We start from the raw sequence: 22,084 nt of genomic DNA on the forward strand, positions 1-22,084 counted from the left end.
GAGGTGGTGCAGGTAAATATCGTTCTGCTTGGCTGTTCAGTGGATAAAGAACATCCATGTTTTGGAAAACGTTCAAAGCGAAATGACTGACAGAGTCTGTTAGAGAATCCACTAAGGTTACGTGGGAAAGTGACAACGCAGTCTCAAATCTAAATGTGTAATACCTACGTTGGTCCACAGCACAAAACGTAGTAGTTTCACAATAAGGGCTCTAAAATTGTGACATGCCTACGTTTCCTTTTGCCTATTCTTTTGTATAGGCATACCTCAGGTCACGTGACTGCCCAGTTTTCCCCTGGAGAAAAAAAAAACATGGCGGACATCCCTTCTATTTTCGGTGGAAAATGCAATTTTTTAAGATAGTTTGAGGCTTAAGTGTCGTTTTGATAACCTTTCTGGCGACAAATGTACATTGTCTCTTCATAATCTTCATTCGGTTTATGTTTATTATCTTCAGTTTGTTCGTTTCTACGAAGATTCTTTCAGGTCTCGCTAGAAAAACGTTGGGACGTTACGTTTTCTACTGTTGCTATGGTGATAGCTATGGACAGATTAATACTATCTTTTAAAACAGGTTTGATTTGACCACTTTTTTACAATATATATATAGTCTAGATTATTTTACAAAACCCATTCGGCTTTAGTAAATATTTGATATAGTGGATTAGATATACATTTTTTACAACCCTAATTATGTTCCCTCTGTGCACAACGCCAGACATAACTACCAAAATTCCCGTTTCTAAAATAACAGTCAAAATATCCGAAATTAACTGATATATGTACTTTATTTTAACATAGATCATATATGTACTATGCAATAAATACTTCGGCCACACGAGATCCGTGACATATTCAGTGAATATATATTTTGTAAGCCTTTTATAATCCTAGTTACAACCTTTTTTTGGAAACGGAAAAGACTACAATTATGGCGCCATTCAGTATCACGCTGTATGACTTGACTCTGAGGAATCAGTATTTCCCTTACCTAAGAAGTAATATATATTTAATTGAGGGTACACAGGGGAGTTTAATTGGATGGTTAACACATTTATGTTATCAGATATTTAAAAAATAATTGATACATTTGTTAAAATGTATTTTAACCATATATAGCAGCTCCCCCTGTTGTTTTGGTGAGCTGACTACCCTCACATGGTACTTTGTTCCAAGACCTCTCTAAAACAGTTATTCCCATGTCTGTAGCCCCTTTTGTTGCTGAGGTATAAGCCTTCAAACAAGCCCTTGGGTCAAGGTTCAAAGGGCATTATTTCAAAACAGGGGTCATGTTGAAACCTCATCTTCACATATGTTACTCTCCAGGATGAGACCTTTCCAACGATGTATGTCGTTCAGCTCTAAGCCAAAACTTAAATATTCTCATTTCATAGGCATGGGGTCTTGCAGTCATACTTTCATAGAGCTCTTTCAAAGCCCAGTACATCAAATGGTTTGAGGGGGGGCATTGAATAGATAGTGAAACCGGATTTAAGATGTGTTTTTGTAACCAACCTTAATAGAATAGGCAAAAGGAAACGTAGACATGTCACAATCTTAGAGCCCTTATTGTGAAACTACTACGCTTTGTGCTGTGGACCAACGTAGGTATTACACATTTAGATTTGAGACTGGGTTGAAAGTGAAGGCACACCACGGCTAGATTGTCACTTATGAGTATCTCATTTTCATTTTTGTTTTCCCAATTAAACAAATCGTCCAACAGCAGGGCTTGGCATCATGTTGGCTTAATTTGTAAGACGGGGAAAAAAGGTTTTTTTATGCATTTTTTCTAATTCAGCATTTTTCTAATGTCTGTGTGTGTGTGTGTGTGTGTGTGTGTGTGTGTGTGTGTGTGTGTGTGTGTGTGTGTGTGTGTGTGTTCAATACAACACCTGCCATCGTCTCAGCTCATTTCCCAACACAAAGTGGACTGTAATGAGCTCTGCATTATAGTATTCTACATTGAACCAGCGATGTCATCAAGAGCACACACACCAGCCCATTATTTCTTCTGCTGGTGTGTGTTTATTTCAGCTTTATCTCAGGTCTGGACTGTTAAACACAAACACACACACACACACACACACACACACACACACACACACTTTGATGCATCAGGCCTCCTGTCCCGGAGCTGTGGCGAGGCGCTGGGTGGAAACGGCACACTGGGGAGAGACAAACAGTGTGCTGCGGGTGCTGCTACATTCCTCCCAGCTACATTGTCACATTGCTTCTCTCCTCACACATCATTATACCAAGCAGCTGTTTCTTCACAGCACAGCCACACACACTTCCCAGAAAGACAAACACACACATCAGCACACATTAGCTAGTTAAAGCTGTGCTCGCTGAAAAACTGTCGCTCCGTTTAGTTCAGTCTACTTCTTTGTGCTTCTTGAGCTGCCCCAAAAACTCTGACAGCTTAAGAGACATGTTAAATAGACCCCTTCCCTAAACAGACACATATATGCTGCTGGTCAAAAACTTCAACAAGATATCATAGTGCTGAAAATAGGGTCCTCACAATCAGTGTTTCCCACACAGAGATGATACCTGGGCGGGCCACCCATGTATATTTCTGACCGGTTTCATTTATTAATTATTTATCCATAAAATTGCCGTGCACCCTAGAGAGAGAGAGCGCGATGACCTCACAAAGCGCACAGAATATTAAACTGTGCCTGAGCCCTCTGCGGCTCCGTGCAACATGACAAAACTCCCATTTTGAAATCAATTCCATCTCGACTACTGCGGAGGGATGAGACGCAGAAAACCAAGACAGCAGAATCACATCAGCAGGGAGAGAGAGAGAGAGAGAGAGAGGTGATCTGTCCGTACATCCCTCTCGTAAATGCACCGATTGAGGTGCCTTGCTCAAATCAAAACTGAAGCTTCTCATGGCTTTGGTTTAATAATGTTAATATACAGCTGCTTGCTGCTGATGCTGAACTCCTATAAATAAGGGAATGTCGAGTGGAACTTTTCAAAAAGCGAGGCGTACTCCCGGTGTTTGTGTCTGTGCTCTTACTTGGATATATTGAGCGGATTAATATTTAATTTCGAGGGGAAAAACCCCCCCTTTCCCAGATCCGAACTCCACCGCACGGGTGCCGCGTCATTCTGTGGGAAACACTGCTAACGCTAATCTTTGCAACACATGCATGATGCATTTTGACTTGTGTGTGATCCCCTCTGTGATGCTAGTACAGAGGCTCATTTTCATTCTTCCATGCGCACAGATAGGAAACAATTAACGGTAATAAATCATGAATTCATTAATTGTTGCAGTGGATTAATTGAATTTAAATTGCTAACTTCATACAGAAATAGGAGAGCATCATTAGTTAATACATTAGCTTGAGCTTTGAAGAATTATAGCAAGGGTTTGTCACCGATATTTAATATATCTAGGATAAAATATAGATCGTATTATCAATGAAAGAAGCCTCTGTGCAATGAGAGCATTTATAAACACAGCTTGTGTTTTACACTGAACAAGAAAGTTCTGATTTTGATGTTTTATCTGAATTCCTGTTTGCTTTACGCCTGCAGAGGATTTCTTTTTTCCCAATTTCTTCATCTATCCAATAACTGCCAAGACATCTCAATAGATTAACCTCATGGCGCTACAGGGGGGAAATCAGCAGATCACTGAAGTCACTAAGGTACTGTAAATAAGAGCTGAACCAAACATTGCTGCTCCAGTGAATGATTTTTATAGCATGCATATGTTCTAAAGGAGTACAGGCTTGTTGGGCCTGATATTTGGCATTACGGCGTCTCCTCTTGGGTGACATAAAATGTATGTTCAGGGTTGTGATGTTGCTTTCCAAAGCAAAGGAATGGTCCTGTATTTGTCTGTTATATGGCAGTTGCTCTTGTCCTTGGTTGGTAGTTTATTTACAGACACCACTTTGGCTTTCCCATTCAGAATCAGAATCACGATCACAAATACTTGATTTATCCACAGGGGAAATTCGGTTCGCTCTGCTGCCAGGCTAAAAATGGAACTATATCGTCCCCCTATTTTGTGTTTCTACCTTTCATACGGAACATCAATGCAGAATAAAGCTTCAACGATCTTGCTTTGAGCAGGCTGTGGAAACAGAAAGTCTGCACAATATGTATCTCAATCTCTCTCACGGTTAATACATTTGTTCCGTCTGGCCTGAGGAATAACAGACCTCGTTGCTATCCCTTGAGACCTTGTTGCTAACATGGATAAAAAATTTAAAAAAAACAAGTCCATTTGATCTGTGAGTGAGTACAACTGGCTCCAAATGCCCCTGAAGACGACCTGGAGCTCTGCTACTGCTGCAGAAGTCCCCAACTCTTCAATGAGCCAGGAACATGTCCTCATTTTACAAACTGTCTGGGACAGGTTTGCACAAGGATCGAGTCCAAAACAGCCACACACACACACACACACACACACACACACACACACACACACACACACAAACAGATAGGGCTTTATCAGGGGGGGGTCATGCTGTTTGTGAATAGAGCTCAGATAAGGTTTCAGGCCCCTGACCGCAGCCTGCGCTCCAGGTTGGCGATGGACACTGACAGCATATGGCAACGCTTCAGTGTTTGAGTGCAAACACAAGCAGCCTTTCAGCACGTTCATCCAAACTACGGACACATTTCCTCTCTCATGGGGCTCAGAAGTATTTGGGCTTTGAGAGATGCTCATCTGCTGTTTCATCCGCTTCTATAATAAGGTATGGTAGCCCTGAAAGACGAGTGAGTGAGGGGAAAAAAAATCTGATTTAATTCACTCTCTCTCTCTCTTTATGATAAAACATTTTTAAAAAAGCCAGTATATCTTTGTAGCTCCCTTTATTTTAGAAGAGGTGGAAATGTTCAGTTTCTTGACTATCAGGGTGATGGGACCGACTGCATGTGATTGGTTGGCTGAAAACAAAGAACTGTGATAAACCAGCACGGTTCTGAAAAGTTTAAGGATTTTAAATGGGAGGCACCTTGACGAAAAAATGTAAAAAGTCAACTGACTGAGAAAAGAACAACAGTGTGCTGTGTTCCTAAACATGCTTGCTGTTTATTTGGGAATGAGTGAATGAAAATCTACATCTTGTTGTTTTCGCACATTCACAAAACTCTTTCCTGACATTTTTCTGGGAGGTCAGGATGAGTTGATGAATAAAGGCTGCAGGAAATATCAGAGATGGGACAGAGCAGATCTAATATCGGTTTCAGGTCCGATATTGATGATATTTGCATATCGGATATCGGACTGATGGCGCTGATCCACGTGACTGATCAAGAAAGATCACTGGGCACTTTAAATATTCTCAGCTCACACAGTCTCACTCTGAAGACAGTCAGACTGAACTGAAAGTGCCCACAAATCGTCTCCATGACGACGTTCAGACGAGATGGAGCAGTCCCTTCTGTGTGATTAAAAAGTACAAATTCTTACACTTCAGTTTAAAAGATTTAATTTGAAAATCTGTCAGTTGTTGCTGCTGCTAACTGTTTGTATGTGAAGCTAACACAACGCACAAAACAACAATAAAACAATTAATTATTATAAATAAAGTTATCTGAATCAGTAACAGTATTGGTACATATGTATCGGGATCTGATCGGAAGTGAAAAAAAGTGGATCGGTGCATCTCTAGAAAATATACTGAAAAAATTACAGCAAGCTAATTTGAGTGGCAGGAGTAATGGAGGGTCAAACACAAGGTTTTCACCCTTTTGGTTTGAGACTGCTATGACACGAAAGAGTCAGTGTAGGCTTTAAGTCTTACTGTAAAATCACACATTACATGTATTGTAACACGATAACATAATCAAACTGCTATTGTTTGCCAATGTGAACCATGTGTGAACCATGTGTGAACCATGTGTTCCTCAGTTTGAACAATAAGCTTTGAGGACGTGTGGCTCGGCATCTGTACGGCCGATAATCAAGGAAACGCTGCTGTGGGTCACATGAGAGGGAAGGAACAAAATGTTTGGGTTGGAGGACTTGTTTTTTTTTTTTTTAATTTGCTAGAACAGCTTGACCTTAGAAAGGCCTGGTAGACTCTATGGATGGTTTACGACTTGTAGGTGTTGAATGTGTTCACACAGGGATTCAGTGATTACAGCTCTACCACACAAACATCAATAATCACCCCCCACACACTGCTTAAGTTGGCCCCAATTAGCTGTGTCCTTGATATGAAACATGTGATAATCAAAGACTCATTTGTGTGTTGGTTGTTTGTGCGGCTCATTAAAACGGGAGTAAAACCCACAGAGGAGCAAAGGGGCGCCTGTGGACTGACTCCACAACCGGCAGCAGGAGAACAGATAAGAGAAATCCGTCTTCCACATTAAGTCGGCGTTGCTTTTCGTCCAGGATGGATGCAGGCTTCACCAATGAACAACATTTTAAAGCAAAGCCAGCCTCAAGTGGACAGTCACAGCAGAGATTGTCATTTGTCTAAAACAGAAAGTGGACGGTCAAATTGGTTGATCCCAAACTCTACAAGCTGCGTTAAATTTATTCAAATAAAAGTTGTTTTATTTATTAACGGCAACATGTTTTTTTTTTGCCATTAAAGCCACCTCTTATCTTTTCCCTCTCATGTCCTCCATCCTATCAGCAGACAGCTTCATGCCCTCTCAGTGTTCTGGCCGCACTCATCGTACCTCTCAGCCCCTTCCTTGTTGACACTCCGCCTCTCCGCCTCCCTCTTAATACCCCACCCAGCACCACAGGCCTCAGCTGTCGGCCGTTAGTATTCCTGCTGCCAACGCCCGGGACTACAGGGAGCCCTGGCGGTCACACAATCACACACACACACAAACACACCCTCGAAACAGCCTTCACCTTCCTCATCTGGCATCCCTCAGGCAAAGACTTTTTTTTTTGTGTGCATGTTTGTCGATGAGCATTCAGCTCCAGTGACAGACTAATAGGCCAGGGATTTTTCATTCCTGCTCATTTGGTGTTTTGGCCATTATTTTTTCCCCCTTCTCTTCATTTCCCTTGCAGTAATTTGTCTGCACTATTACGAGGTTTGCATTATTGATAAAGCTGCCACATTGCGCCTACCCCCATCTGTCTGGGCAGAGGGATGGAGGGACTAAAAAGATAGATGGTCAAGGGGGAGAAAGGCTGGAGAGATCTAGGGAATGGGTTGGGAAGAGAGAGAGAGAGAGAGAGAGAGAGAGAGAGAGAGAGGGGTGTGAGACTAAAGTAACTGGTTTGATAGAAGGATGGATGGATGAAGGGATGGAAGGATGGGTTGTACAGAAGGCTGGATTGTCAGTTTGTGGGCACTCCCCCCCGAGACGCCAGACAGACCATGTAGGCAGTGTTTACAGAGCATGGATCCAAGCCATATGGTGCCACTTCAGGAGGGGTTTTGAACACACACACACACACACACACACACACACACACACACACACACACACACACACACACACACACACACACACACACACACACACACACACACACACACACACACACACACACACACACACACACACACACACACACACACAGCCACACTTTTACTACACTTTGCTCACAATAGATTTGGGCTGGGCGATGTATTGACTTTTTAAGACATTTCAATATATTTTCACACAATATATTAAGGCGATATTGTTAATGTCCATACAGTTTATGTTGCATTAAAATAACATTACACACATTTTATGTTGAGCCGCCAGTTCAACTATTTCTCCTCTCACTGTCTGTCCCTCTTCACCCTGAACAAAACACACAACTGTGTATATTTTGTTTTGCAGAAATGGACCATTTCCGCGACCGAGCCTTGCAGTAATACCAGTTTTCACACACAAACTCACGTCTCAAAGTTACTAAAAAAAAGGAGCGTCAGTGTCGCGTCTACTCACCAAAGTCAGCGAGTTTGAGCTCTCCGGTGTCACTGATGAGCAGGTTTTGCGGTTTCAGGTCGCGGTGAAGGATGTACCTCTGGTGGATGTACGACAGGCCTCTCAGCAACTGGAACAGGAAGAGCTGCAAATATAAAGGAATAAATAAATCACTTTGTTTTAGAGGTTAATATGTCATTGTGACATCGCTGCTACAAACAATGAGGTAAAGATACATTGGATTGTGAGAACGTGAATACCAATCTCAGTTTTCTCTGCCGAAAGAAACAACTTTCTGTTCAAACACATCAAGGGACTGACGACTGTATATACAGTGTGTGTGTAAGAGACAAAGACTGTACATAAGACACATCCTCAAGTCACCAAAAATGAATTCAATTGCCTGTATAGGCTTCACCTAGTTGCAGTATAAAGTAAATCAGATTGTTGAGAAGTTATAAAGAATAGAATAGAATTACTTTATTGATCCCAAACTGGGAAATTGTGGCGTTACAGCAGCAGGTTGTCCAAACACACAATATGAGCAAAAAACACAATATTAGCAAATCTAAACACAATATAATATTAAATACAAAGTAAATAAGTACTGAAAATATCAAAACTAAGAATGTGAATATATACAACCAGGATTTAACTTAGCATTACTAGTCTTAAATATGAAAGATTAAATGTAAATGTGCAAAAAACAGAGTTGTAAATGGACAGTATTGACTTAGGGAGCTGTCCAGAGCTGTGCAATCAGTGATACTATAAGTTAAAGTGCAGGAGTGTAGACATATTATCAGTAGAAAATATTCAATATAACGGCGAGTAGACAGACAAATGAAGTGAACTTATTGTGAAAAAGACATTCATTCACGGTTTGGTGTTGGTTTATTCCCTCAGTAAACATCGTCTTTATGAGTTAACGGTATCAATCCCTAGTTTAATGTCTTCTTCCACACAGCATGATGTTCATTTAGTAAATGATGGTCCCATTAAGAGTAAAACAGACGGTAAAGCCCAGTTTGATTTAGGATAATGGCTAAACTGAAACTGTTTTGTTCAGCATCAGTTGTACTCTGAGATTCTCTAAGGAGCTGGAAGTTCAATAAGTACATTTAGTTGAAGACTATCTTTTAGTAGCCAAAATTAATATCCCAATTAATATAAATGTGTTTTTTTTTTAAAAACCTTTGCACCTTGTTTACAATAGTGAGCAGTGAAGCTGGTAATTAGCTTTTGCTATCGCCTTAATCCTCTCCACCATCATGACTTAATAGGGTCACGTATGGCTCCAAAAAGACAAAAGAAATTGTTGGTGAAAGCTGAAGAGAGGAAATGTGGGGTTAGAGAGCACAGGATGCAAATGGTCCCGGCTGAGACCATCGGGTAGAGGACTGTGGCCTCCGTACATGGGGCGCCTGCTCCCTTTACTGAGCTAAAGCAGCGCCCTCACTTGAGCTTTTAAAACAGAAGTCAGGTGACCTTTACTGACATCATGGTGACTGCTTTCATCTCCATGATAAAGTCCACGGTTAGTGACCTATTCAGTAAGGGAGGGCTGTGACTTCATCACAGTAAATCATGAACACAGACAAGAAGCATTCATTTAAAATGAAACACTGTCTCTGACACAAAGGCACAAACACCAAAAAATCAATACAGAGCCACCGGTCAAGATCACAGCCATCATTTCCTCTTCTCTGATGATTGAATACATCAGCCAGTACAGGTCCCATCCGATGTAAAAACAGATAATTGTACTTTAGATATAGCGGCTAGTGTTGTGATATCTTGGTATAGAAAGATGTGATTTAAAGAAAAGTCACAGGTAGGTGGGTTTGACCGTCTCGGAGCTGGGCGTGACTGATGCCTCCTTTTCATTTTCTGTGAAGGGCGAGTGAATCGATTGCACAGAGCATGACAGGACTGCTGACAGCGGGGAGGAGGGAAGGCAGTGTGACAAGACGAGTTTAAATCAGCTAACTTTGACCCAGAGGAGTCGAAGAACGCACAAAATCGTCCCTCAAACCAAAAGTCTTTGTTTTCTAGCTGCAGTCAAAGATATCACGCATCGAAAGTTGTTTCCCTGAAAAACTTTTACTGGAGGTTGAAAAATCGATGATCTGAGATCAATAGAGATTACACAGCTCCCCAGAGGGAGAGAAAGATGTTTGTTGATATCACAGCTGCTGTAAGCAATACTTTGATACAATTAAACATACGGGGAAATATCTCTGTGGTTTATATTTAAAAGAATGCTATTCCCTAAAACAGAACAAAAGCTTAAGTACGTCCACATTAAACAGGAGTTCCTTTTGTATCGCCTTCACAAAAGGGGATGGAGAAATAAAAAGACTGAAAAAGCAAAAACATCTTGAAAACATTGTAAGCCATGGCCTCTGCAAACAGGCAAGAAAAGAAAGCGCCATTCTTTGAAACAACGGCAGCATTGTTTAGAAAGCTTCGCTCAAGACTGCAGGATTCCACCGACAAATACAATAAGAGCTAATGCATTCATAAAAAACACTCATGAAAATGCATGAATGCACTTTTGCTGACACATCGTATGAATAAAGATGAAATTTCATTTGCAATTTTACAGCCTGTTTTCTTTCTGCTGAAATGAAACACGGCTCGTTCACCTGCCTCCGGAGTTCATAAACCCAGGAAGCATCCACAAAACTAATCTACCTTTAATGATATGCATACTGCATGAGATGTAGCTAGTGCTAACAGTTTGAGCTTTAAAAAAAAAAAGAATATCAACAATCTCCTAAAAATGTAGACAAAGTCAGAGCCCCATTAAACTTGTTTTGTTTTCCTTCGTTTTCCTTTTGTTTCCCCGCCCTTCCTTGCAGACGTGTCAATCAACAAATAATGAGGCTGGCGCATTCTAGCGTTCAATTTTATTCCAATTCCAGTGTTCCTCTTTCATTTCATTTCTCTCACTGATACCATAGTCTCGGCCAATTAAGCTGATTGAAGCACCGTGGAGTCCAATCAGGGGACGGGGGCCTTTTCTGGCATCTGGAGTTACCGGGTCAACCATTTACTATGCCTTCCACTCGGCGGGTGAGAGATGAACTGCGGCGCACAGAATTAGCATGGGAAATGTGTGTTTACTCATGTATATCAAAACACACTTCTGGAAAGCCCTCGCCGTAAGTGCAACTGCACGGTAATAAAAAAAGGGGGGGGGAAAAACGACTCTTTTCTTCTCTTCAGTCAGCTCTTCAATTCAAACATCAAAACCTTCTCAGAAGAAGATTTTTTTTCTTTTTTCTGTAACAGCTCACTTTCATTTGCAATTCCAATATTTGAGGGAAAGTGAAGTGCTGGTAGCAGTTTGTGAAGGCTATTCAGACAGACAGTTGACAACATCATCAACAACAACAACAACAACAACATCGACATTGTTGTCTGTACTCAGGGTTTCAAGGATTTTAAAGAACTGATGTACAGTAGGTTTGATTAATCCATATACGTCACCACTTCACATTCAAACAGGGTCAGTAGGAAACACTTAGACATCTGCTACAGCTGAACTACTGAAATAAGCACACAGGAAATATGAATGTATTAAAATGAGGGCGTGATTTCAACAATAACAACAAGAGGGAGCAGGAAAATAAATGCAGAGCTGGAAGGAAAAAGTCCAGATTAATTAATAAATAGAGGTGTGCAATATCCCAACAGACGATTAAAAACACTGTTTTATCACTGATAAAAAAAAAAAAAAGAATATCGTGATAATAACAACATCCCTACTTCTTAACGTATTGACGTCAAATCATCACGCATCACGCAGCGCACAGAAACAAGAGGCATGGCGGAGAGTGAAAGTAACAGAGTGGATGAATTAGTTTATAAAAAGGAGTGACTTCAGTCGTGTGGAATTGGTTTGATTACATCAGATCAGATGTACAACAAACGGTAATATGTAAAGAGTGCTGAAGACTGTATCAACAAAGGGGGGGGGGCAACACATCAAACCAAATTTTTACCACCTCAGACCTGAGCACTGTGCCTCCGATTTGTGCTGATGAAATTAATAAAACAAAAATTCATATTTTGATTTATTTTTCAGTATTTTTTAATATTGTAAAGAATATCATTATCTAAAAAAAAACACTGAAATATCATGATATTTCATTTCGGGCCATATTGTCCACCCCTATGCAGTAATGCAGAATACATCATTAATTAACTGGTTTTGTAACGTATGTTGGTTAATATGAAAGTGATTGAAAAAAAAGAAAACTCTGGTTAGACTTTCAAGAAGTTATTTCAATGCCTGTAGAAAAAAAAAAACTTTTTAACTACTTTTATTTAATTAAAATGTGTGTTGTCCGTCCACATGTTTTTTTTCAAATGTGAAGTCTGACCAAAAGTTGCTCATTAGTTACCACAAATGTGAATTTTCTTATCTACTGTTACTGACTTGAGGGCAAAGTGTTCAAAAGAAGCTACAAGTAATTTATTTTGAAGAGTTCAGTTTGAGCATTCAACAAGTGACGGCATTTCTAGAGTCAGAGCAGAAAACAAAAGAAGTCTGGTGACAGCCTCCACAAGCTCATCCCTAACCCCTGCCTGCTTTTTCCTTTTCTTTTGAAACAGGCTCACTAGCTAAATCCAGGCAGTACCCAAATAAGGTTTAATCACGCCGTCATTAAAAGTTCCCCCCTGCCACTTTTTTTCCCACCCAAAGTTTAGGAAACAGTCCTGTGCTTTTGCCTTTTTCTACTCTGTGCTCTGCGGTGGGACATTAACTTCCATCAAATCGTTGGATATACTCCAATAACCTTTTCTCATCTTACATTCTCTAGAGGAGAAAAGAACCTTTCTTATCTGAAGTTAAAAACACACATAGCGGTTGCGTTTTTACGCCATAATACTGCGGTAAAATGAGCTCATAAAACAGCTCATAAATCAGAATGTAAAGTCATTTCATTAAAGACAAAAGGTCCTATAGTAGCTCTTGTGCATGTATGTGTGTGTGTGTAAGAGAGTGTTGGCTTAATCATGATGCATTATTAGTTCATAACTGTGGGAGAAACAAACCGTGTGATCATAGTTAAATCAGCCATTAACATAATCTATCACCAGAGGAGTGACCCGACTGCAGGAACAACCATCCATCATCAGCACACCAATAAACACGCTGCCATTTCTCTAATGATGAAATACTTGTTGCTATAATACCAACGGCAGGCAGAACTCTCCATCAAGATAAGCATTATGAGAAATGTGTGGATTGTATCGCCTCTGTGTTATCTATCAGTAGAATGGGGTGTAATTTGGCTCTTTTGTCTGATATTCAATGTGCGGCAAAGCGTGAAGCGATGTATCAAAGTGACAGCAGGACGCTGGGGTTCACACTGCTTCAGTGGCACAGACACAAAGTTAAACAGCAGAGAACACAGGACAAGAGGAAATATACTGTGTTTTAATCTGATGGTAATAAAAATCACACTAGACGGCGCTTACAAGTTTCAAGATCATGGGGGCTGAAGAGTGACTGATTGGGGACAAAAGCTGGTCTCAAGTCCCACTGGTAGCAAAACAACAGCACTGACAGACAGAACATGCACTCGTCTGCTGTTAGGTTGTTTGCCTTTATCACAGACGTATCCGTTACACTACTGTTCCCAAAGTGCGTCTTGAAACGGGGAAAAGGAGTTTCAGGTACGCTGCTCCGGCGGCCTGGAATCTCCTGCAGGATGATCTGTGATCTGGGAGACCTGGTTTCTTTAAATCATTTTAAAAGTAGATTGAAGGTGCTGGAGGAAGATGCTTCAGGTTGTAGATGTTTTGACTCATGACTTTCTGCTCTGTGACTCTGGACATGTTGATCTGTGTTTGTATTTACTCTGTGTTTTATGTCCGTAGCTTTTTGTTGTGCTGCTGCCCCTCTTGGCCAGGACTCTCTTGGAAATGAGATTCTTAATCTCAATGAGGTTCTCCTGGTTAAATACATTTTCAATAACAATGAAAGGCGTCTGATCCAACCTTCACAAGGTCCTAAGACGCTGAATAGACTCTTCTCCTCTGTCGCCCCCCGGAGGTGGAATGAACTTCCAAACTCCATTGGATCTGCAGAGTCCCTCTGCACCTTTAAGAAAAAGCTAAAGACCCAGCTCTTTCATGAATACCTACTAACTTAATGATGATGGTCTCCATATTATTGATGATGATGATGGTTGTGACGATGGTTTTTGTTTGATAACAATGACTTATAAGATGGTTTCTATACTGATTAGAGCTCTCAAGAACTGCCCTCAATGTTGTGCTTTGCCTCTGGTCACTTCCTGTCAACACCTGTGTGTCCAATCAGACTCAAAGCTGATCGTTTGCTCTTACTGACATTGTTCCCTTTTTTCTAGATCCTTGCTTGTGTTGTTCTTACTCTCTGATGTACGTCGCTTTGGAGAAAAGCGTCTGCTAAGTGAATTGTAGAATTGTAGAATAAAACCACTTTACTACTACATCTTGTGTATAAAAAGTTTCCATTGGGCGGATGTGGCTCAGTTGGTAGAGTCGGTCTTCTCCTAACTGGAAGGTCAGGGGTTCAATCCCCCGTGTCCTTGGGCAAGACTGCTTGGTCGGCGGCGTGTGAATGTTTATGAATTGGATTAGTTACTTCTTATGGTCACAGCAGCCTCTACCACCAGAGTGTGTATGTGTAGGTGTGACCTGCAGTGTAAAAGCTCTTTGAGTAGTCAGAAGACTAGAAAAGCGATTTACCAATCACCATTGTCCTGATGATGGTGTGAAGGTCAGGTTTGACTCAGTAATGATAAAAAAAACCAACAGAAAATGTCTTTATTTGCTCTTGATTAGAACACTAAGTTTCTTATGCCTCTTATATAATAGCAAGAAGATAACATGATAAGGCAAGTTCTGCCGTTCAAGTGAAATTTGAAGAGTATTCAAGACGGCCTTTTTGGGCTCGCCATCTTCAGACATATCACTCTGGAACACCATACGTCTGCACTGCTTGACACTTGTTCAATGACTCGTCTGCAACAATGAGCCGTTACATAAAAATCGACTAAAAAATGCCGATCACAGTGTCTGATGTCCTTCATCAACCCCCGGCACAGTAGTTGTGAGTGACTGCTGGCACTAGTGATGAGCGGTATACAATCACTTTGATAAAGGGCGCCGTCTACTGTTGTCCACTGCACGTATGACCAACACAGTTAAATAATTAATGAGGACAATAAGTCAATCATTCCCTGTCACACTCCATTGCATGTCCCAATAATTACATAATATGTATTACTTATATACGTATAAGAAGCACAGTTTGAAGTTAATGAAGAAACATGTTGCTCCACTTTCAGTTCTCTCTTTTGATGCTTCTCGTTATCTTAAATTACATCCATGTTTCCTTCACTTGCATCCCTCTCTTAGGTCATAGTCCATCCCACCAGAGATGCAGCGGAGAGAGGGAGTGAGGAAATAATGTTTTAGAGACATGAGAAGCCACATCAGTTTGTAATAATGTCATCAGCTGATCACGGCTGAGCTGTCACTTTGACGGCTGTTTCTGTTTTCAGCCACGTGCACTTTATGAATTCTAATCAAATGCAGACAGTATGCCAATCAGTGTTTAGTCTATGTTAACTGGTAGCAGCACATGAAGAACAACCTGCAGTCTGTTTATTCTGTGAACGTAAACCATATGGACCATTTCTACTGCACTGCACATACAGCGTCCAATCAATGAGCGGTATTTAATAAGTGGATGTGTCTTTTAGTAAACAGACGTCGGTGAAGTCTGCTCTCATGGTTCCTCGCTCATAGCTCCTCACATCTCCCTCCTCTCTCCTCGGCGCCCAAATAAGAGACTTGAGACGTCCTTCAACATTCTGGGTAAAGATTCACCAACAGACAGGCTGCTATCGTTTTTTTGGCGAGGTAAGATCTAAATGACATTGTAATTCACATTGCAACTAAAAAAGACAAACCTTTAGATCGTTGGCAGGTCTGTAAAGCAGTGTTTCGCTGAGAGCAGTGAGGGAGAGCTAAAATGAAGAAGTGTTAAATGGAGTGAAAAGGGTCCACCATCTGCTAGCAGGCATGGAAAGAGCCCTAATCTTTTCCACTAAGCATCTGTACGGCGTTCTCCTTAATGGCCTGAACCAAGAGACAGCATCAAACCTGCACTGTGTGGCAGGGGCCACAGAGGACTGTGAAGTTCCAGAAATGCCTCAAATTGTCTTTGGCTTATGTTTTAATGAGCAGCTGTGTCGCACTGCAGGGCCCCTGTGTGTAAATATAGGAACACTGAAACACCACCACACACACTATTAAACAACACGGACAAACCGTCTCTGATGTCACCCAACCGTCTCTGTAGACATATTCTGAACGTGGAATTTGTTTCCTGGCTTGTTGGCACAATGTTCCTCTCTGATGACACAAAAACTACATTTAGTCTTGGCTCGATGCGGTAAGAGTGACAAAGAGTAACCATTAAGACTGACTTTGATAGAATCCAAACCACGGCTAAAAACATTTTACCACTCAGCTTTCACTCAAAACATATGTGGTGCTTCTTTCTTAGGCTGTGTTGGGATTTTCTTTTTTTCACAGGTTCTCTTCAGCTTTAATGATTGTCAGCGCAGGAACACAACTGCATGGACAACTCAACTCAAAGTCGGGAATTTCTGAGTTAAAAACAAATATTTTGCTCTCCATCCAACAAACTGCTAAATGACCCTGGTAAGTTACTTTTGAATGAAGCTTCAAAAATCAATCAGGACCCACCTGCCTTAAGGGTCCCATATTCTGCTTTTTCTGGTTTTATATGCTCTTCAGTGTGTTTTCCAAGTGTCCTGTGCATGTTTAGTTCTCCTACGTCCTCCTGTTAGCTGTAGCATTAGCTGCATGTAACGCTCGGTTCTAGCCCCCCTCGATAAAAATGTGTCAGTCCGACGTCATTGTCAGTGTGAGATCACTGATCTAAGCCCGTTGGCTCGTTGTGGCAAGCCCAGCAGCTCATGTTGCACGCCCGTTAACTTCTGTAGCACGCCCACGATATGCCGTAGCCTGCGGTAGCACAGTAGTGCTAAGGTGCTAATGTTTTTGCTCCCCTCGGACGGAGCCAGTGGCTGCATTCCCAATATGGTAAAAGAGGCGGGGCATTTCCGAGAACCGTGCTGAGCAACTGACCAATAACGACAGAGCGGACCGGCAGACCAATCAGAGCAGACTTGGCCCACGTGGGGTCTAACAGTGTGGGCACAACAGAGTGCAGCTGACGGACTCAGAGCGTAGAGGGAGCAAGGAGGAGCAGTACATGAAAACAGACACTTTTTTCGGACTTTATCTATTGTGAACGTACAAAAGTAGGAACATAGATTAAATATATACGAACCCCAAAAAGGGCAGAATATGGACTCTTTAACATGCAGGGTTTTTTATTTCTATTGATCTAGATTATTGCAAAGTCTTACTATCAGGTTGCTTATTACCAATCTTTGAAAAGCAGGACAAGACAGCCAGATTCTTCAAGAAATTACACTTTTTTATACTTTTAGGGTGCCGACACGGCATGCATGCGCTGGTAACGTATTGTTACAGTCCATATGCCAGAAAAAGTCTACATAAAACTCAAACTCCATTTTTCTAGATCAAAGAACTGCCAAAAAGCTCAGCGCTACAAGATGCCATCTGTCCCCCACTGTGCTGCTTTACATCCAAGTACTTAGAGCATCATGGCAGAATGGGAATACTCTAAGCCCTGGCTAGTGGCGAGCGACTAAGTTACAGTTGAGAGACTACATTTGATCGGCATTGCTGGTCAGAATTCATATTATAATAACTTTAATTATACGTTTAACTGACTTTATGATTCTGGAGCAGACTTGCATGGGAGCTAATCCCCTTCTTAAAGCTAGGTCATTATGTTTCTGCACCTTAGTATAGATCTATCCATTATAACTCCATCATATATTATACCATATGAAAATACTGTGGTTACTTTTTAAATGTTGGTTAGTGTTGTTTCTTGTAGTGTACACGTGTTGGATTGCTTGCTGTGATGACCTGCTCTTGATATTTACATGACACTGATGACTAATCCAATCAAGCAGCTTCCCTCGTAATGTAATAGAAAGAGCAAATGTTGGCTGTGCTCTGGCTTGTCGACATGCTTTGTTGGTGTCGGTTTCCAATTGATCCGTGGAGATGTCGCTGAGACACAGCCCTTCAGCTGACTGCATATAATCTAATAAGAGGGGCACTTCAGCAGCGGCTGGATGAGGTCACCGTGTGCTCAATTACTGCAGCGCTGCTAACAAACTGCAGTCAAGTACAGTGCAAGGGCCGAGAAAAGTTAATGGTGCTGCATAACAGGAGTTTCCAAAAGATTTTTACCATCGATCAGCTAGTTCAAACAGGAACTTCCAACATTTCTAACTTTAGACTGATGAAACACACACACACACACACACACACACACACACACACACACACACACACATATAGCTCTTTGGTTCATGACCAATAACTACATTAGCAGAGAGCATCTGAGTGCATCTCTCTAGATGTTAATTTGATCTCGCACCAGTGGAGTCACTAATAGCTTTTATGTAGCTGATTAGTAAATAGGAAGCTGGTTGAGTGACTGCACTTCCTCATCATCAGTCATAAAAAAAACACTAATAACAGACATTAACTCCCTTTATGGTACTTGTGTTTGGGTCTTAATTGAATCATCGCTAACTTCACATGACTGAGACTTGATCATATCCTTAAAACGCTGATCCGTAATCTTGAAATTTAAAAAGCACGGCTCAACACCGCCAGTGTTTTTGAGCACCTTCTTACATTTTCATATATTACCGGTAATTGGAAAACCGCAAAATCTGAAAGGGAATCTGTCCTCAAAGTAAAAAAATATCGGCTCACTATTTTTTTTTTTGTTAATGCAAAACGACAACCTGTAGTCCCACCTTATCAAAATGTACCATGTCAGCTGTTGATGAGGGCAACTGAGCTAGAAAAACAAACTGACAATCATTTATCATTCTTTAATGCTTCAATGTCACAATATCACTTCAGTCTAGAAGGCAAAATACAAGATGACTCGTTCACCGGAGAACCAGAGAGCTGCAGGGGGGAGGAACACATGTCACCAAGTAGTGCTAAATCAAAGTGGCTGGCTGACAGCAAAGTAAAGCGCTGAAGATTTTCAGCTTACTCATACATCGTCATTGGTACAAATGGCCACGTCTGCAGCCACGTATAGCCTACCTTCAGCGCCAGAACTCCACACTCTCTCTTGTTGAGTAGCTCATACAACTATCCATTTAAAAACTCACCAACAGTTTAACGATTTTGGTCCAAACTACATATAGAAAATAAAACTGTCCATGCATTAAGGGTTTAGGGTCATGCATTTACTGTGGCTTCTTGAAATAATGTATCAGACAGCTGCAGCTTCTGCAAAAACAACTCATCACAAACACAAAGGAAGTGGAGCACATTATCACCTGTCTTTAAAATAACGGCACCAGCTTCCTATGAGTCGAAGAATAGAAAGGGTTGTAACCTGCAGATAAAACATGCATTTGACTCCGGATCGAATGCATATCCTACTTCCTCGTATTCTGGGACGGATTAACTCCAGGTGGGAAAGAAACTACCAAAGGGAAGCAGCCTCAAGTGTCTTTGCTTCCTGCATGTGACAGACTTCTGCTCTGTAATTCACTCTTATTTTAAATCCTCTTTTCAAATAACTTCCCTTTTTTTTGTTTGTCTTTGTTATTAAAATTCTATATATTTTTGATTTGCATACATTTTCTGTGCCTCAATAAGGCACTGTGAAGCCCTGTGTGTCAGACAGGTGCGATAAAAATAAACTTCTTTTTATGAAATCAGAGCACTGAGCTGCTTTTGTGATGAGGTTTCCAGGTGTGAACTGCATGTAGAGCACGTCCGCACTCTGAGCTGCTGCATGTACCCGTTTTCTCACACACTCCACTCCAACAGATAATTGGCCTCGTCAAGATGACATTACTCTCCGCTGCTCTTCACTAGACTCAGCATTAATTGATATCCGAGCATATGGGATGTCTTTTACATTACACGGTACAGTTAACTTCAGTTAAGACGACGCAAGCGCTGATAAATTAAAAGCTCCAATGTTTGAGGCTAACAATATCATTTTCTAAACAACACCAAAATACTTCATCTGCCCGTTGCCACTTCGATGGATTCTTACAACCACTGCACTGGTGCGGGATCATTCCAGCGGGGACTTCATTACATGACCGCACAGGAACAAAGCCTCATCCAGAGATAAGGAAATCACAACTCAGGCGTCTCACCAGTAGGTAAAAAAGTCAGCGTGAGCCAAGCAACACCTCGCTCCGCTTCCCTCAGAATAATCCTAAATTATTCATGTGGATTTCAGCGCGGCTGCTGTCAGCAGGAGAAACACATATTACTTATGTAAATCCTCAGTGGCAAAAGGTACGAGCTGTTACATAACAGATGTAGCCTGAACTGTCACCTTGCTGCGTGATGGAACATCCAGACACCCCCATCAACAGCAACAACACACGGCCTCATTCCCTCCATCATCGTTTGTTTATACCTGTTTATTCATATTACCAACACCTTCGAACAGGCGGGAAAAACACCACAGAGAAGTCATGTTCCAGCAGAGAGAGAGAGACAGTCAAATATCAACCGGCTTCTCCAGCACAGACTCACACAGCTTTATGATGTCCCCGTTAATGTAAGGGACGGAAACAAAGATCATCAACACAAGATTAAACCTGATTATTTATAGTTTCAGCTGTAGATGATATCTATATTATGTACCTAAAACCTTCAAATTAAGGTTTCAGTCAGGCTGAAATAAATTCATAAGAGCAACAAATTCTGATACAACAAAAGTTGATAAGTCTTCATGGCTAATCTTATGTCCTACCTGCCAACAAACACAGTTTTCGTTCATGGTCTTTATGCCATTCCAACACAAGGTCAGCTTAATTTTCTGTTTGTTTTCCGTACCTCTTTCTAGCATGTCGTTAACCTGAGATGTTCTGTTTGGTTGAAGAGGTAACCTCCTGTGTTGAGAAATGCAGAAGTGCCAAAAACTGCTGTTCCTTTAGGTGCCATGTTAAAAAGATTACAGCCTCGTACAAAAAAAAAAGGGTTTTGGTACCAAAAGCGTGTTATCTTTATCACACTTGTATGGGGGATGAATCCTTGCTCATGATTAGCTTTATGCATATTAAGGTGCATCACGTTTCAGAGGTGTGAAAACAGACTGACATATTATTTTAAAATGTGATTGCTTCTATCTTCTATGACCCTGCTTATGTTTTTTTCTTTTCTTCTTTTGCTGTCTACTTGACAGCAGCAACATATCCTGTTGTTTTTGATGCAATGCTAAACTTCTGAGAAGACGACTTTCTTAATAAACAAGATGTTTTAGTTTCATAAAGCATACCTTCACATTGTCTGGATGGAGCCCTCCGGGGTGTTTGTCCATGTACTGACACAGGTCTGTGTGCTGAAAAACAAAAGAAAAAGAAACATGAGAATGTTTTTAAAAACTCACTACAAGTTATGGGACAGCCTGAAAATCTAAAAACAGAACAGTGATTGTGGTTCAAGGTCGTTCGTATGAAATGTGACCGAGTGAAGTCCAGAATGGCACATCCTTTAGAGCAGACAGTGGAAATTAGATACGTCTGAATGGGAAAAATAGATGTCTTTTTGTTATCGATGTCACATATTTCTGTCATAATAAAGCTTCCCCATCCTGGTATCAAAAGAAATCTGTTTTGGGTACAACATGTGAGGTTTGTATAAAAGCTCTCGATCACAAAACCATCACTGACTCATGTGACATGCATGCAGTGTACCGCTGACCCGCCCTCCACCTCTGTGTTTTGTTAGCAGATTGAGGGGTGGAGGAGGCCGTACGTCTGAAATCACACTGATATTTACAATCTCAACAATCTCCTACTGCGGCCTGAACCAGCAGAACCTCGTCTGCTGAATTATTCAGACGAGTGCTTCAACACGGACATGCCTGTCCGTCTTACTCTCTCTTTGGTAATATATTCCACCAGTTGGGGGGGGGGGGGGGGGGGGTGCTTGATTCATGGTCCCCTCTCCCTGTGGTTGTCACCCTGTCCCTGTCAATCATCATTAGCTGTGTGAGGAAATCTATGAACTG

At 41.2% G+C, this 22,084-nt stretch overlaps 2 protein-coding genes across 3 annotated transcripts in view; one reads left to right on the plus strand and one right to left on the minus strand.

Moving 5' to 3' along the window:
- Window positions 1-22,084, plus strand: part of nod1 (nucleotide-binding oligomerization domain containing 1) — a 475,392-nt gene that overhangs the window by 252,592 nt on the left and 200,716 nt on the right. The gene's annotated exons all lie outside the window — the stretch shown is intronic.
- Window positions 1-22,084, minus strand: part of cdk14 (cyclin dependent kinase 14) — a 206,314-nt gene that overhangs the window by 100,734 nt on the left and 83,496 nt on the right. For both annotated transcript variants that reach the window (XM_061049639.1, XM_061049640.1), the window contains 2 exons: window positions 21,350-21,412; window positions 7,891-8,014 (listed from right to left, as the gene is read on the minus strand). In XM_061049639.1, the coding sequence (XP_060905622.1) occupies window positions 7,891-8,014; window positions 21,350-21,412 (187 nt within the window). The remainder of the gene's footprint in view (window positions 1-7,890; window positions 8,015-21,349; window positions 21,413-22,084) is intronic.

This window comes from Labrus mixtus, chromosome 11 (assembly GCF_963584025.1).
Source record: "Labrus mixtus chromosome 11, fLabMix1.1, whole genome shotgun sequence".
Classification (NCBI taxonomy): Eukaryota; Metazoa; Chordata; class Actinopteri; order Labriformes; family Labridae; genus Labrus; species Labrus mixtus.